This window comes from Phyllostomus discolor, chromosome 6 (genome assembly GCF_004126475.2).
Source record: "Phyllostomus discolor isolate MPI-MPIP mPhyDis1 chromosome 6, mPhyDis1.pri.v3, whole genome shotgun sequence".
In the NCBI taxonomy this organism is placed as follows: Eukaryota; Metazoa; Chordata; class Mammalia; order Chiroptera; family Phyllostomidae; genus Phyllostomus; species Phyllostomus discolor.
This window is the reverse complement of record NC_040908.2, coordinates 163328183-163346219: the sequence shown is the minus strand read 5'-3', so window position 1 is coordinate 163346219 and position 18037 is coordinate 163328183. Positions and strand designations below refer to the sequence as shown.

General features: G+C 45.6%; 1 protein-coding gene and 2 pseudogenes across 1 annotated transcript; 2 read left to right on the top strand and 1 right to left on the bottom strand.

Moving 5' to 3' along the window:
- Positions 1 to 676: 676 nt before the first annotated feature.
- Positions 677 to 1425, top strand: LOC114499130 (annotated as a pseudogene).
- Positions 1426 to 5287: 3862 nt separating this feature from the next.
- LOC118501371 (secretoglobin family 1D member 2-like) lies at positions 5288 to 8558 on the bottom strand. The gene is made up of 3 exons (XM_036029568.1): positions 8427 to 8558; positions 6594 to 6781; positions 5288 to 5428 (listed from the first exon to the last, which is right to left on the bottom strand). The coding sequence occupies exons 1-3, from the start codon at positions 8479 to 8481 to the stop codon at positions 5351 to 5353; spliced, it is 321 nt and encodes a 106-aa protein (XP_035885461.1). The 5' UTR covers positions 8482 to 8558; the 3' UTR covers positions 5288 to 5350.
- A 7190-nt stretch (positions 8559 to 15748) lies between these two features.
- LOC114499128 lies at positions 15749 to 17560 on the top strand (annotated as a pseudogene).
- The last annotated feature ends 477 nt before the right edge of the window (positions 17561 to 18037 follow it).

The window sequence follows — 18037 nt, the reverse complement described above, 5'->3', positions numbered from 1 at the left end:
TGCATAAGAAGAGAAAAGTGTAGGTAAGGGGATTGGACTTCAGGGAAAACTTTCATCAGATAAAAGCTGCAGCATTCTTCCATCTGTGTCCTGGTTGGTGGTCTTCCATCTGTGTCCTGGGCAGTGGTCTCTATCTGTGTCCTGGGCAGTGGGCATCTCTCTCTGGAACAAAGTGGCTCAGATACCATCTTCATTGCTTGCAGTCCTCCTGAGATAGGAAGGTAGAACTGCTGATGTTCTCCTGGAGTCAGGGTGGGTCATACCTTCAGTTCCTGAAACAATACCTTGTTACATACATTGATTACTAAGCTTATTAGCTATACCTGAAACTGAAAATTTTCCAACATTTTAGTCCCCCATCATAGATACTCTTATTGCACTATTTTGCTTTGTCTTTAATATCCATAATGACATTTTCTTTCTGTCATGTCTTTAACTTTTCCAGAACACTTTGTTTTACTGTAAATGTTTATTAACCATGAGACAAGAACAGATCATTGTAATGCAAGCTTTCAGAAGATCCATGCAAGTTCTGTTTGGACTACAGAACTTGGAATAGTCTTAAAGGAGTACATGTCAATTTAGATCTTGCTTGGCTCTGTCATCCTCACCTCACCTTCTCAGCTGAGCCTGAAAGACCAGAGTGAGAAGCCAGACCAGGATTAGAGGCAAGCTGATGTACTTCAACTACCATAACCCTGCCAGCTTCATCTGAAAAGATGAAACAGAACAGAGAAACTTTATTGTATGGCTTGCAGACCAGAAACCAGACACTACAAGACTGAAGTCACAATAATTTAGGCAATATCCACAGCAGTGACTAACCCATGTTTTTTGAAAAGTATCTCGTAAGTATTAGCTGTCCTTTCAAGATTCATGATCAACATGAAGCAATTGACTGGCTTCTTGGCTTGAATGTTACACTTGAATATGGACATAATGCTGAATAATACAAAGACTCAGTAACTGGAAATACAAAAGAGGCTGACAGTGCAGCTAAAAATGTGGAAGCACTCATCATTATGGATGTACACAATGCTGATTTTAAGGCTGGCATAATGACCCTGGCTGACCTTCAGATTCCTGATCTTCAAGTCATCAGGATCACCTGGTAATGCTGAAGGTCACATGCTGTTTGGTCCAGGATCACCTGACACAGGCACAGTTGCTAAAGCAAAGCAGACAACAGAAGGGTTGATTGCCAGTAGCTGAAGAGGAGCACAGCCTTGGTTTGACAAAGGAGGTTCAGTTCTTCATGTAGCTGCTCAAATTCTGCAACTGCTGCACACAGAAGAGCTCAGAGAGACACAGACAAGAATTATTTCAGCCATTGTAGCTGTTCAGACAATTGTTGCCATTCCAAAGAAGACCAGAGTGTGGGGAAAGCTTGAAGGAGAACATTTTAGGATTCCAGGCTCATACTGACTCAGCACAATTGGGAACCACATACACCCGGGCACATGTTTGGAAATCAAACTTCACACTTGCAGGGACAGTATCCCAGAAAATTGACTATGTTTGAGAGATTTACCATCCTTGCTTTTTCTTAGATAAAGGTTGGGAAAGTTCTTTCTTCTTGTCTCTCTCCATCTTAATGCTCTAATATGTCAGGAAGGCAGGTTAGTATATGAGAGAGCGAAGGTGGAAGTAAAGGAGAGACAGGAAAAAGAGGTGTTTGTTTGGACCCAAGGTGAAGTTTGAGAATCACACAGGCCCGAATAGACTAATTTCTGAGTGGAGTCATCAGTCTCACATCATTGGAGTGGAGAGCAACTGAAAGTTTGCATTAAGTAAGCTTATATGACAAAGCAGGGCTTTGGGTTCTGAACACTGACCCTGTCACAGAGGGTTAGACAGTTTGAGGAGCAGAGTTTTGGCAGAGAGGATAATGTGTGTCCTGATGGAGAGTTAGATACCTCAGAGATGAAGGCAAGAGATTTGGCAGAAGTCCATCCTTTGTACCTGGAGAGACTCAATGAGTGGGTTTGAGCCAGATTTTCTAAAAATCTGTGCTGTCTTGGAAGAAGGGCATAGAAGAGGCAAATCTAACAAACAGTTGGCATCTGACAGGATTAGACATGACATGTCTGCAATGCTGAGCCAGGGTGTTCAGGGGGAATTGACACACAGCCCCTGTTCCCATTCACGGTCAACTCTCTGCTGCCTCTCAGAGAGCTACAGTCTGTGGGACCATGTCCTGTGTGTTTGGTAAAATATGCAGACCACAGGTGGGCTTTTCATCCTCATTTGAGTGTATGTGTACTGGCACTGGACATACTCCCAGTCGGTTCTTTCACCATCTCCAGTGGCAGCGTGGTTGGCTCAGTGACTCTCCCTTGGAGCGATCCCTCTCTCACATCTCCCCTCCACCCTGGCACTGGTGTGGGGCAATCTCTTACGTCCCACCTTCCCAGCAAGTTCTGACCTAAAAGTTTCTTCACGACACCCCAAGTCTCTCAGTGTGACAACAGGAAAACATCCCAATGCCCTGCAGAGGCCAGACTCCCAGGGCTAAAGAAGAGGTCAGGGGAAGGTCTCCAGGTGACGGTTGATGAGGCTGGGTGCTCTGACTGCCATGCACAGCCTTAGTGTCCTCCCTGGATCACTGGGGTGTTTCAGCGACCAAAGTCACTCTGCTGGGTGCTGTACCCCTAGAACGAGGAGGTAAGGAAGGGGGACCACATGAGTTCTACTGTAGATGTCCTCACATGTGGGTCCTGGCTTGGGGCTGGGCCTCACTGTCTTTTGGTATCTTCCCAGTTGATTCTGAGAAGACACAGAGGCAGGCTTGATGGGCGGTGGGTAAGAGGACATTCTTTATTCCCCTGGCTGTGGTTGTAACAGCCTGTCACCTTGCTGGAGACAAGTCAGGGCAAAATGAGACTGAAAATGTCAGCCTTCCAGGACAATGTCACCCATAGGGCTCTTAGATACATGTGAACACTTGTGTGTTTAGAAATAATAACAATTAGAACATTGGTGCTTTCATATTGTCAGTTCAGTTAGGATGGTCTCCAATGAACTTTGTGGTGTGAATACCACACCACAGAAAAGTAAACTGCTACCAAAGGAACAGCAGTGCCATTCTGTGTGTGTGTCTGGGCGTGACTGCATGTCTGCAGGTGTGCTCTGTATGAGACCTTCTGCACCATCTGTGTGTTAGTGAGTGTAACTTGTGTGTCTGTGTGTAATGATATATTGAAGGATGTGAGAGTTAAAAAAGGTCCCACTGAAGTGGGGACGTGAAAGGGCCTCACAGTTGAGGTCATCAGCTGCCTTGTTCTGGGGACAATACAGAGGCACAAGGACCACCACAAACCCTGTGCAGAGGTGTGACCCAATGTAACACAGTAGGAATGGCACATGGACATGGATGGCTGAGTAGAGAGCCTGGTGAGCAGGATGATGTGGTCAGAGGGCCCAGGCTCAGGGTCATGAAAGGCCTTGTGTTGAACACCAACCGTGGTCCCCCATGCTGCCTGCATGGCCCCTGGTCTGTGATTCTCAGGCTGTCCCCAGGGCATCACAAGTGCTTGTGTTTACCAATCACAGTATGCAGACTGAGTATGCAATGCATTTCAGAAAACAGAGACTAATGTAAATATATATATTCCCTGAAGTGATCAAAACGCATATTGATTGTAAAAACTTGGGACATAATGAGTAATAGTGGATAACTCTTCATTTCTGGTTTCTGAATTATAGCTTGTGCTTTACACAACCTTCATAATTAGACTACTATTATTAGAGTACATTATTAGAGTATTAATAATAAGTACTCATACTTGAAACATTTAGAAACCCATGACCTCTAGTGTTTTGAAGATGCAGAAGTAAGGTTAGAATCCGACTTGGAGGGTCACAGTGGAGCCAATAGGTAGAAGGCATATGGCAGGAGGGGCCTCTCAGACCCAGAGGCTGTTTAGGGGACCTGGTCCCAGTGCTAAAAAAGGCCTGGGACTGGACATTGAACACAGCTGTGCAGATGGGAAGGCCAAGATATCTGAGGGATGCTGGGACATGGAGGAAGCAGATATTGGTGGGTGCACTCTTAGGTGTCGGGAAGCAGAGGAGCTGAAGTAGGTTCATAAAGCCCCACCCCATGCACCACCCCCTGCCAAATCCATACCCTAAACTTGGGGCCAGTTGTTTCTGCACCATGGGACAAGGGGCTTTGCAGATGTGACTTGGGTGCAAATAGTGACTTAGGGAGAAACTTCTGAATTTCCTGGTGGCCTCCAAATGCCATCCTGTATATTATAAATAAAGACACAGAGAGAGGTTTGCAAATACACAGAAAGGGAGAAGGCAAGGTCCCATCCCTGGACAGAGACAGGACCATTGTGGGCATCGGACCAGGACTGCCATCAGCCTTCAAAGGTGAAAGCAGCCAGGAACACATTTTCACCTCCCCTCTCCAGGGTTAGTGTGGCCCTCCTGATGCTGTGAGTTGGGCAGAACATTTCACATGTTAGAATTTTGTCCCCCAAACCTGGAGAAAATACCTTCTGTGAAGCCACCAAATATGTGGTGCTCTGTCCCAGCAGTCACTGGAAACTTATCCCAGAGCCTAGGGTGTGCCCAGTGCTCTGAGTCAGCTGCCTCCCGGGAGGGTGGGCCCATCACCTAGGCAGGGCATCCAGGGGAAGGGTAGGATGGGTGCAGACACTGTACATTGGACCACTCCTCTTGTACTAAGTGTGGACTGTGTGCATGGCATTGCACAGATGGCAGCAGGGTGCTTGTTTCTGGGGCTTTAGAAGGGATTGGAGGGAGGAAGAGTTCCCAGGTTGGTGAGCAATGTGAGTGTGCAGAGAGCAAAGAGTTCCCTAAAGGCTGAGCCCCAGGATTCACTACAAAGTGAGAAGTAGACAGAAAACAAATTACCCTGGACCCTCCCAGCATGGAAACTCAGTGAGGGGCAAGGACCAGGAAGGCTGTTTGTGCTTCTGATGGGAATGGAACAGCAGTGGGGGCTGCTAGTTGGGAGCTGTGTGACTGCTCAGGGAGGCAGCAGTTCCCTCAGCAAAGCCCAGGGGCATGACCCTGTGGAGTGACTTTAACTCCTCACCCCCTTCACTGTCCTGGCCCTGTGACTGGGCATCTGTATAGGGATGTGGAATGGGTCTTGAGCCAGCAGTCTCTCTGGGATCCCTCCCTCAGGCCACCATGGTCACTGGAAACTGTGTCTCTAGAATGTACTAGGGACACCACCTAATGGCCACTTCATGACAAGAACCACCCCAACTCCAGGGACAGACTGTTGGGCAAAAACAAGACAGGGAGAGAAGTGCAGGGCAAGTACTTTATTGAAGCAAGACGTTGAAACCTTCATATTTTCCAGGGGTGATCAGGCCATCCTTGAATGGCAGAGGCTCTCATGTGTAAGATATTTAAAGTCTAGTTTACATTGGGACACTACATCTTCCTGAAATAGAGAAAGAGAGACAGGGGACATCAGTCATGCTGCTCTTGGAGATGCCACATTCACAGGGACTTCTGTTCACACCAACATATGAAGGAAATCACACCCAGAAAAGGCACAAGGAGCCACCAGGCAGGAGAGCTGAATGGGTGGGGAATTCAATAGTCCTGGTGTAGCCAGGATGAACCATGCAAGACAGGGAAGAACATGTTCATAGCACAGCAAATAAACCCGCAGTGACCAGTTGGACTCAGGTGTCTAATGGGGCCAGGAGCGGTGCAAGGGTTGGGCCAAGCAGACCAGGATATCCTTCATCCTTCCATGTCTGAGGGCTCCAAGTTTTCACTCCAAAGTGAAGGCTGGGTGAGATAAGGTCAAGGGGGAGGGGTTGCAGGATGTTCTGCTGGCAGGAGATACCCTGTGTTTTTGAGGAAATCTACCTGACAGCACATGGACATCACACTGAGCATCCAGCTTGTGTGGGAATTTGTACGAAACCCAACTTCTTTCAAGGAGTGGACATGCTGGAAAATAATTGTAAATATCTGATTTCTTTCCCCACACAGAACAGAAGTGTTTCAGCTCCCTGAGAGGCTGCACAGGATGTAACAGGGGGCATCTCTGGCCACTGGTCATGATTGGTGAGGACTGGGAAAGTGGGGCAGAGGGACAGAGATGGGATCTGTCTGTGAAAGTTGGTGGAGCCCCCAGCCAGCCACCCCTCCATCCTGACCCATGGCCGGGGCCATCCCCCCAATCAGCCTCTCTCTCCCCCTCCAACTCTCCCCAAACTCCATAACACTCCCCAGGGACTGAGCCACTGGGTGAAGGAATTGGACCTCCAACCTCTGAAACTTCCCAGGCAGGCAGGCAGCAGTCTCTGCCCTTCATCACTACCTGGGTCCTGATTGTCCTCCTCAGGACACTCTGGGTAGACATGCCCAAAGAGGTGACCTGAGAAGAAGGAACATGCTACATGTACTCTGCACCTTAGTCTAGCTCAGCAGGTGTCATGTCATCATCCACCCTATGGCCACAGGCCACTCTGTCTGAGGTCAGAAGAGGGACATGTGCCTCCTTGCCCTGTGCCCATAGTACAGCACCCTGACCTCCCTCCTGGCTTTGCAGCTGAGCAGAAGCCCCTATAGAGGAAGGAGGAGCAATTTACCACAACACTGTAAATTTTCAGTCTGTCCTCTTTAGGCAGAAGATCTACACATTGCTTCACTTTCATCTTGGCCTTGCGAGCTTCTCTAGGGGGAAAAAATCTCAGAAGACTGATGTTGTAGAGCTCTTCAGGTTCAAAAAAGAAGCCCTTAGCTTCAGATATAAGAGCTGGACAGACTTTTGCATTTGCTGGAGAGAAGAAGAAGAAGAAACAATTGATTTAACAAAGTCACTTTTTCCCCATGGTCTCCATGACCTTACAACTAGACAGGAATGCCAGGGGGTTTTATGGTCCCATCACATAATGGCACCAATGACAATGGAAAATCCTAGAAGGTGTGACTGCACAAATCACATATCAGCATCAGGGCTGGTCCTAGAAAACAGATTTGCTGAGCCCAAGTTCAGCTGTTCTACTCTGTAAAGTACACATGGGCCTTTCCATGACTCTCCTGCTTTCGTGAAATTCACTTTCCCTGGGTTTCAGAAATAAGGGTTCAGCCTGTCATGAGACTGACACATTCTTTGGCCTTGGACATCAGGAAAGAGGAGCTCTTAGTGATTAGTCTTTCCAGCAGAGTGGGAGAGGACGATCTCACAGAGATCAGAGAACAGAGACCAAGTCTGGAGAGGAGCAAGGAAAATGATGGAATGTTGGAAGGTGCTCTTTTGAGAATAATTAAACAGTAGAATGATGTCATTGGGTGTAAACAACCAAAAAGCTTAGAAAGAAATCTGAGGCCTACACATGAACCATGACTAGCTCTTCTGGTCTGCACTGGATACAGAATTCCTTTGAGACAGTGGGAGGTGACTACCAGGGCCTCAGTGTGAATACATGGATATTGTGATGAGACCTGAAGTCACCATTCTTCCGAGTCTGGATTCTCCACCCCCACCCAACACTCTGTACCCATGTCTTTAGGGCCACCTGCAGCAGGGCATGTGCCCTGCTAGGCTCCCATGTGACCTGATCAGACAGCAAGTATGCAGAGATGGGGACAGGTCAGATCAGAGGAAACATGGGGAAAGAGGGGAAGCTCAGAAAGTCAGAAGAAAGAGCAAGATTCAAAAGCACTTGGGTCAGAATTGAGGGCATGACCACACAACTAAGTATTGTCAGATGAGTGGCTATAGTCACTTAGATTCACAGCCAGTGTGGCCCTAAGATTGCACTGGTTCTTCCGATCCTGGGCAGACTCCAGAAAAGGAGCAGGGAGTGTGGATGTATTGAGTGCAGCTGCTCCTGACTGATTCCTAAAAGAGCCAGACCACACTGGCTCTTCTTGACTTGAGAACTCTCCTAAAACCTCCCATATTGAACATTCTATGAGTCCAAAAGACAGAGTTTGAGAGCTGTGGACTCAACTGGCACCAAAGACTCTGGGAAGGAGAACAGCTGATGAGACCCAAAGTGGACTCTGACACCCTTCATCTTACTCCACTATCACAGATGCTCCTGCTGGTTGCTGTGGAAACCAAGGATGAGTGGAGACTTGAGAGGATGAGCATCTGTTCAAGTCACAGTTCTGCTTAGTGGCAGGTGTGATGCACAACCAAATCTTATTGCATCCTGCTGCCTCTGAACATTGACCCTAGATGGGGAGTGAAGCTTCAGATAGTAAGTTCTTCAAAGTCACCTGAAAGGGTTTTCTGGAAAGTTCTAGGATGTTGGGAATTGATGCAGAACACTTTGACATTCGTGGACTAGTCCACATGCAGCAGTACTGGTTTGGATTCTGATCAGTTCACCCCTCCTCCCCAAATAACTCATCTGCTTCACAGAAGGTTACTTACCTGGGCTGGTGGTAGTCTGATTAGGAGTGATACTCACCCTCATAGCTGCAAAGGGCTAGAGTGACCAGCAGGACACACAGGGACAGTCTCATGGTTGATGTTGCTTTGAGTTCAGCTTTAGCAAACAATGAGTAGTTAGCAGCAGGACTCAGCAGCCTTGGGGAGCCCAGGGCTTTTTGTACCCAGTGAGCCTCACAGGTCTTGCCCATTTGGACGTGGCAGGACGCAAGGCCTGGCTTCCTGCCCTCCCTTCCTCACTGAGGCCTCTTGTGAACAATCCTGGTCACAGCCCTGGGGACTTAATCAAGAATAGGCTTTACTGGCACCATGCTCATCTTCTTTGTGGTAAAAACTGAAGCTGAAGTTTTATAAATCTATGATCACTTGACTAGCAGGCACCTCCCAGGATTCAGCTCCTTAACTGGAGTTTCAGAAATGTAAAATGAGTTGATTGATGGGAGCCTTCTTAGGATTTAGCTCCTTAGTTGTGGGCAGTGACTGGTTTTGCTCATCTGTTTCAGCCCAGCATATGGCACAGAGCAGAGGATCAGCACATGGTCCTAGAATGTTTGCTTCTGGTGCTTCTTAGTGGAAGAGGATGCATGCAGGGTCAGGGTCACTCTGGGCAGGTGAGGGAAAAACGTCAGTGGTGTGGGGACATTTGTGAAAATATCAGTGGTGTGCAGGTCTTGAGAGATCACTGTGCCAACAGAAAGACTACCTCCCCATGTCCCACCTTCCATCTCTCATTTAATGGTTGAAACACAGTGTAGCAAGGGTTCCATCAAATCAAGAGGGAAACTTTCCTATCTGACAGTTCCCTTGTCAGTTATGAGGGTAGCACCTGCTGGGTCCTCAGGGTCCCACCAGTAGCAGTGCTCACAGGGTCTTTCTTCCTCCTGTCCCCAACCACACTCAGCCACCCCAAGGCAGCCTGTGGGACACAGACTGTTCTGAGGAAAGGCATTAGGAAGCACTCTGGGTACAGAGGAGTGTGTTGAGATCCTCTCAGGAGAGACAGGGTTTGACATGAAGTGGTGTTGGGAGGAGAGATCCTGTGGGAACAGCATGAGGGAAGACCAGACACCATGAACCAGGTTGCTGGTAGGGAACACAGGAACCCCTGCATGTTACCCTGAAACACCAGTGCACAGTGGGACAGAGACAGCTTTGTGACTGGAGACAGGCTGGGCCAGGTCAAGTACAGGACATGCTGTGCCCAGCCACCCTGGGGGTGTTGCCTCAGCAACCCCACTCCACTTGCCCCAGTGCTTTCTGCTGTGGGGCAACAGAAACTGCTCCTCTTGGCTGCTGGGACTGCCAAATGGGGCTGCAACTCTGTAGGACAGTGTGGCTGTTTCTTGTAAACTAACGTCTGCTGACCCCACCACCCAGCAACTGCACTCTGCAGGGACAAAGGTGCCAGCAGAAGTGTGATGGCGACCACAGGGAAGTCTGTGCCTATTTGGAAATGATGGGTAGATGGGAACGCTGTGTACTTTGTGCTCCATCTTCTGTAAACCTAAAACTACCCTAGAACTAAAGACTAGTAAACAAGAAGGCCAATATCCTGTTGGTGTCATTTTCTTCAAACAAGTGCAAACGTCAGACAAAAAATGAATCAATGATTAGGTCATGGTGTGTAGTTAGTGGATTGCCTCTCCAAGAAATTGATGATAACCTCCTGAGAACAATTGTAAAAATGGATGAAAGCTCCTGCTGCAGCTGAATGCAGGACAGCCTTTGAAGCATCCCTCTTCCCATAAACCTGTGTCACCATGTGACACATTGGACATAAGGGCACCACTGGAAACAGGAACTCCAGCAGCAACTAAAATACAGTGCGTTTCACACAGTTGAAACAGGCACACCTTGAAAGATAAAGTTGTGAAAACTTCCTCACAGATATAACAAGGAATCTGAAAACACCAAAGGACACAACTTGTTCCTGAAGAAATATAAGAAAATGTAAAGTCAACTATTCTCAGGTTACTGTAGAGTTTCAGTCCTGCCCACATCAGAATCCTAACTGGGCAGTTTTACACATTGTTTTGAATTCAGCAGTGCTGTTTGGATCTTTGAAATTTAGGATGTGCTCCCTTACTGAGTTGTGAGGTAGAGCCCAATTTTAGGGTCTACCTGGGTTCAAACTCAGCTCTGGATCATTCTACTTCTGGAGCCTTCAGCAAGGTGCTGACCTTCTCAGCTTCAGTTTCCTCATCTGTACAATAAGGCTAAGAGAAAAGAATTTGTGTGAGGATAAATAAATTAATTCAGGAGCAATGCTCAGCACAGTAACTGGCAGTAAAAGCCACCTGTTCCAATTATGCAGCAAAAAGGAAAAATATAAGTCCTAAGTCAAACAGAATAAACACTTTACCCCCAAAGACAAATATCAGACTGAAAATAATGGGCTTTGCCAAGAAGCAATATTCATATATTCTCAGTGCTAATTGAGTGTGCTTCTGAATTTGGCTCTGGTTCCTGTGGGATATCTTTCAGTTGAAATAAGATAATTACTTTTCAGTCACTTCATATCCTGTTTTATGATCACATCTCAGTGACACTTATTGTTATTTTCTAACCCTAAGTACTGCGTTTTGAAACTAAGAGTATAGGAGGGTGGTGGGTGGGGTGGGTACTATTTATCCCAAGACACACAAAATCCCTGGAACACGGTCCTCAGCAGGATGCACTGGTGACAGGTGTCCTTCAGCAGTGGCTGAAATCCAGGGCTCCTTCAGCTCTCTGTGTCTGACTGGAGAACAGGAACATGGGGAATGGAAACACCGAAGACATCATCACTTCTGGATCATAATGTCCATGTGTACTATAAGATACAATTCATGTATCATCTGGTAACACTGGTTCTCTTGTGCCACCTCCCCCCTATAAACGTCCTTGTTTCCTTTTACCAAGACAGATGGTGTACAGTTCATTTGTCAGATTCCACGTGACATTGACTCTACATGTGGAACTCTAGACTCCAAAGAGCTCAATGTAGGCAGTATTTTGCAGGAGACAATTTATTTCTACAGAGAGGGGTCTCTGTGTCCTAGCTTTTAATAACATCAAAGAAGGACCTAACGTGCCATGGCTGATAAACTATTAAAAATAATTTTGAGTGGCAGATCCCTCTGTCAGCCTTGGCCCATTCTTCAAAGGAATATTTGGACTCCAGTGACATCCACACCACAGACTTATCCTTTTCACACATGCACAATCAAGTGACATATGCTTCCAGAGTCAAGACATCTAAGGATGAAGAATGTGACTAAATGGGACTCATTTTTACTAATACATGATGTGATCCAGGGGTATACAACATAAAAAGTAGGCTGCACCCTGCTCAAAAAGAAATGTATTTATGAATAACATTTTACATTCATAAGTATCAAACATGTTTGGGCTTTACCCAAGGCTGCAAGGATCTGTGATGGTACCCACATCACCTATTTGTCTCATCTAACATTCTCCATAAGGCATGTTATCACTTCCTCCCCTGACTTGTACACTGAAGAGCCCCTGAGATGTGTGCACTGAGGCTTCAAAAATGAGTGTGGATGGTTGTGCTTCACCTTCTCTCTCCCACTGGCCCCTGTCTGCAGCCCTTGTTCCCCTGACCATGATCTGACTGCTTGCTACAAGTGGTGAGCTGCCAAGGGGGACCCACAACCAGGAAAGTGCCAGGGCATCAGAGATGGGTCTCTTCCTTTTGTTCAGCAACTCTTACTACAACTCCATTGTTCTAGGATGGCTACATGTTTTTTCCTGTTTCATAGCCATGTATCTCATCTTAGGAGGAATATTATCCAACAGATACACAAAGTCTTACACGTCAAATTACAATCACATACCCTGCCCAAATCCCAGACCTCTGGAAGGTCACACAGATCCAGTGACAAGGTAAAGACTGAGTAAACTACAAAAAAACAACCACTGAAAAGTGACTTCAAGCCCTCTCAGTGTCATAGTTACTACCCTTTGTCCCTAGGCTGTGTGCAAAAAAAGGTGCTTGGGGATGTGCTGATGTGACCTGTCTTGGGACTAGGAGACTTCCAGGTGGGACCCAGTGATCCTCGTCATGAGGAGAAGACAGTTGGACTGTCTTCTCCTCATGACTGTCAAGGACTCTCCTTCCATCCTGAGCTCTTTCTAGCAGGAGCTGAGGTTACCAGGCCAAGGGAGGGGAGGCTCTGTCACAGTACATGTGTTCTACCTGGGCACCTGATGTGAAACACACCCATTCCAAGGAAAAACTTCCTGAAAGCCATGAAAGCTGCCTCTTCACTCAGCTCTTCCTGACCCTCCCCACATGGGGCAGGTGTGCTGGCCATCCTTGAAGTCTGTGTTCCTCAGTGTACATCAGCCCACATGTGAACAGGAAATGGGAGGACTGCAAGTCTTAACCCCACTAACCTTTGACCTCCAAATCATGGGAGGTCATGATTTTGAGTCCCCATGAGTTTGAGTCCCCTGCACACACAGGTGCCACTTATAATGATAAAAATAAGCAGGTGTTCTACATACTGACCAAAAGAAGAAAGACAATATGTTGGGACACCATTGGAAGTTGACAGAATTGGTTTAGGGATTCTGGAGGAACTCCCAGGGGAAAAAAGGCCAAAAGACCACAGGGTGTGTCAGGTAGAACAGGAAACTGATGAGCTAACACTCACTAGAAGATCCTCAAGACTATTTACCTTGCTTAACTTTATCCCATATTCACCAGAAAGATCTTTCTTCTTGAACGGGGTTTTGCGGTGAAGGGGACAACAGAAGTCTTCTGTTCCTTGTGGATATTGGTCCTCATTAATCCCTAAGCATCTGACATTCATGTGCACGTAGCCTTGGCATCTTCTCTAAATCCCTGTCATTGTAGATCTGCAACTCTTTGCTGTAAGACATAAGTCATGAGACTGCACAGGAATGATTCTTACCAAAGTTTGCCCAGTACACAGTTATTGACCAATATAACTCATGAATCTGTTAGTTAGTTGAAGTTTTTATTATGTCAATGAAGTCATCATTATCTTCTTGTAGGTTGTTATATTTACAGTCATCCCTCACTATATTGTGGTTCACTAACTTTGGCTTCACTGTATCTTAGGCTTTTAAAACCTGTGATGCAATGAAGCTGCAATAAGTGAACCGCGATATACTCCACTGGGACGACTGTATACTCCACTGGTGAGTACCCATATAGAATTTTATATGTTGTTAAAATTACATAACTTTAAGAGTGAAGAAAGTGTTTAAGAGCATATGAAGTGTTTATAAGAGTGTGGAAAAGGTTAATAAGAGAGCGGGAAATGTTTATAGGAGTTTCAAAAGGGCTCACAAAGCCTTAAAAATATATATAAATAATAAAATAAATATAATGCCAGTACTTCGCAGATTTTCACCTATCACGAGGGTCTCTGGAATTTAACTCCTGCTATAGGTGAGGGATCACTGTACCTTCTATCAACTTTTGTATAGGTCAGATAAATGGCCTTCATCAGGCTGAAAAGTAAAACCAAGTACCTGTAGATCAGGTCAGTGTGTGCCAGAGCAGGTCTGTGTGCATCTCAGGACGTGGGAGTGTTTACTATGTCACATTCAAATGACTGGTCCCACTGCTCACCTTCAATCCCACCATGACCTCATGGAATCCGGCTCCTGCCCCAATCATTTAACTGAAATTCCTCACTTCTTACATGTCAGCCTTGAAGCCAGTCCGAATTTTGTATGTTGTAAGAGGTAGAAGTCTTGTTTTCTCTCTTGCTGATGGTTAATAGGGATGTCTGACAAAAAGGTAGCCTTTTAACTGCTGAGTTGTGACATTGCTTACGCCATAAATTAAGTTTTCTCTCTGTGTGCATTCATTTTTGAGTTACCTATCACATTCCACAGTATAGTTGTGTATTTCTAAGGCTACACAATCTGGATGAAGAAGAGTTTTCTATTAATTCACTTTCAATATCTGAGTGAAAAGTAACCACTCAGTGTTCTTCCTAATCTTCTTGGCCATTTTCAGATATACATTGTTCCATGTAAATTTTTAAAAAGTTTTATCCAGTTCCTCACTAAGTTCCAGTGGCATTCAGGTTGAAAGGACATTGAATTTATATGTCAATTTTGTAAAGATTGACATTTTTATAATTACTCTTCCAAACACACAGTATATACTACCTTACTCATTAGATTTGTTCCTAGGTATTGTATGGTTTTGTCACTTTTGCCAATGAGACATCTTCTTCCATTTCTAATTCTCATTCTGTCCTACAGCATACACAAGCTGTTGTATTTTTATACATTGAGCATGTATTCAGCCACTTACAGTGCATCTCCTTGTATTATTTTAATACTCTTAGTGGTTCTCTGTGAGCCTGTTGCATATCTTCTAGTGAAAGAATCATGTTGTTGGCAAGCAGAAGAATTTAATCTCATCTTTGGAAATATTTACAATTACTTTATGTTCTTATTTTACTATGACACTTAGAATTTGCAGACCCATGTTGACTAATACTGGGTTCATCAGATATTTCCCACCTGTTATAATGGAAGCACCTTTAGTATTCAGTGTTTTACAGTGATGTTGGCTGTTGACTTGAAAATTGATTTCATTTGTTGTAAAGATTTTTCTTCTATTCCCACTTTCTTTAGATTTTTTACTAAGAAAGTTCACCAGGATTTCCTCCTTGGAACTGCATGGGAGGAAGACCAAGTGGCATCTGTTGGCTCTGGGCCTTGGGAAAATTCCTGTGCTCACTCCCTTCCCCATGGAAAGGCCTCCTGTCCACACAGATAACAGACTTCAGGTGGGAGCCCTCTGAAGTCTAGAGATCAGGGCTCTGGCAGTGGAGAGACTATTGGAGACTCTTGTTCACAGGTTACAACTGGTGAACACAAAGAGGAAGGGGCCCTCTAATGAGAAGAGAGGCCATTCCAGGAAGGACTAAGTTTTGGCTACATCTGGTGGACAAGCAAGGGATAATTCTTGGACAACAGGGTAAAATTGGAAGGGGAGTCAATTTCTAAAGGAGAAGCTTGTGGCTGCTGTAGAAGATTTTGTAAAACAAGGTGATTTGATGCAGAGGGCTGTGTGGGAATTTGAAGATGACCCCTGTTCTTCTGTGACTCTGGCAACACAGTTCAGACAGCTTGAGCTTTGCTCTCTGCTTTTACCTGGCTGCTTGTTTTGGCAGATGTGGCAGGTATCTACAAATTACTTGTTCAGCTGAATGTTGTAGAGATGGTATCTTGAACTGAGGAATGATGGCACTGAACAACACTTGGGAATACAGTATAAAACTCTGGAACCTCAAGTGGATAAACTTAACATCAAGGCAGCCAAAAGGCAACAGGGAGTGAAAGATGTGGGCCATCATGATCATATGGGGGTGCATAAGGATCAATGTTTGTCTTTCACATCGATATTTCTCCCCCCTCTTTCTCTCACTATTCCCTGTCTCTATAAAACTAATAAATAAGTAAATAAGCAAACAAATAAAAAATAAATCTTTTAAAAAATGAACTGATGTGCTCAATTCTGCAATAGGTAAAATGACAAAGAACCAGAGACCTGCATAGATAGCTTCACAAAGCTGTCACAGACCCCTGGTCAGATTCATTCCTGGAAACCAACGTTCCCCTGTTAGTGACTGGAGCTGCAATGAATGGAAATGAGAAAGAAGTTAAAGAGAATGCTCAAGTTTTCTGGGAACATGCTGACAAATTGTCTCAGGTCACTTGGCCCGTTTCATTTCAAACAGTAGAGAAGATATCAAGCTTCTTCAGGCATCTGCAAGCCTGCTACAAGCTACCTGTCCTGAGAATATCAATGCTGCATTGGTTGTAGCAGCAATACCACACAGTAAACTGTCCCAAGACTACATGGGTATTTTGAAACAACAATGGGGAAAACAAATCCATATTCTCACAGATACTGTCAAGTCAATGACGTTACCTCCATTGATGACTTCTTGGCTGTCTTAGAGAGTCACACATTGAAAGATGTGAAGAAATGTGTCATTGTTCCCCAAGAGAAAGATGTGAATGGGCTGGACCATGCAGCTGTTGCAACCTGAGGCCATGCAGCCCAGATCATTCCTCAAGTCACCTCAGCCATGGACAACTATGAGCCAGAGGACCACACAGAGAAGGTGCTGGAAGCTACCATGCTTCTGTCTAACAGTCATGCTGCATTTTATGGAGCAAGTGGATACAGCAGTGGAAGCCATCATCTCAGACCCTGCCAGTCCATAGATGAGAATGAATGACTTGATTGAAGCCTCCCACCTTGTGTGCAATGGCATGAGGGACACCAGGAAAGAAGTGCTCATGATAAGTGACTCTCAAGGAAATACATGACTCTGACTTTGAAACAGAAGATTTTGTTGTCTGAAATAGGACAAACATCCAAACAGGAGATGATCAGCCTATACCTGACCAGAGTGTCTGGGCCATCATGACTCAGCTTCCCCAAGAACAAAAAGCAAACACTGATGAACAGGTGGTCAGATTCCAGGAAGAAAAGAACCATCTGGATGCTGAGTGTTCAAAATGGATGACAGTGGTAATGACACCATTGTGAGGTCCAGGGAGATGAGTGTGATCATGGTAGAGGTGAGGGACTTCACTCAAGGCCTGGGACACTCAGGAATACATTAGCTGTGCAGTGCTGCCAACAATTTTCCTAGGCAATTTTCAGGATGGACAAGCATGGCCATACCACCTCAGACATTGCCCAGATGCACCCTGAAAGCATGTTCTGCCAGCCTCCCTGCAGCATGTTGCCCTCTAGTATCAGTAGCTCAACATCTGCAGCAAGGTCATGGCCAAGGTGCAGAACCATGGTGGGGAGGTAAACATCCCTGGGGTAGGCAGTGCCATGTCCCTCATCTGGATTGCCAAGAGCTTGATGAATGTGATGGCAGACAGTGAAGGCATCCTATGTGGCCTCCACCAAATACCAGATGTCTCAGAGTATGGCTTTGTCCAACCTGCAGGCTGTGTCATGGAAGATGAAGGCACCTGAGAAAATGCCTTGGTGCAGACAGAGAAATAGGAGAAGAAGCAGGGCAAGATTAAAAGGTCAATCCAAAGATATTGGTCAACCCTGTGCAAGCTGTCAGCTAATTCAGAACCATGGACAGCATCCAAGGCTGCACTAGCTGGCTGCACTAGCTGGCTGCACCCACCCTCCAGGCATTTAAAATCAGTCACAGGTCTTCACTAGAAAGTTCTGGTGAAATAGAACACTGAAGTCACATTGCACAAATTTTTAAACATGGCCTGGTGGGGAATTTTCAAAGGACACACATGTTTAAGTCAATCACAAATACTCTCAGAATTCAGGAGCATATGTGTAGCTATATTTTTAATAAGCTTACATAAAAATAAATATAAATTAAAATATCATAACCAAACAGAATCCCACATTAACTTGTAAATAATGCCCTTGACCAAGTGTGACACCCGTTGTCCTAATGTGGTCTCAGGGTTTGAATGAAGGGGAGAGCTGACTCACCCCAGGTTCAGGGAGGGGCCTTTCACCAGCCCTGTGTCCTGGCATTTTGGTTGCTATTCAAATGACCAAACTGTGTCAGGGAAAGCAAAGTGGGTATCTGAGGAGGCTGTCTCCAGAAGACTAATGTCTCTAGA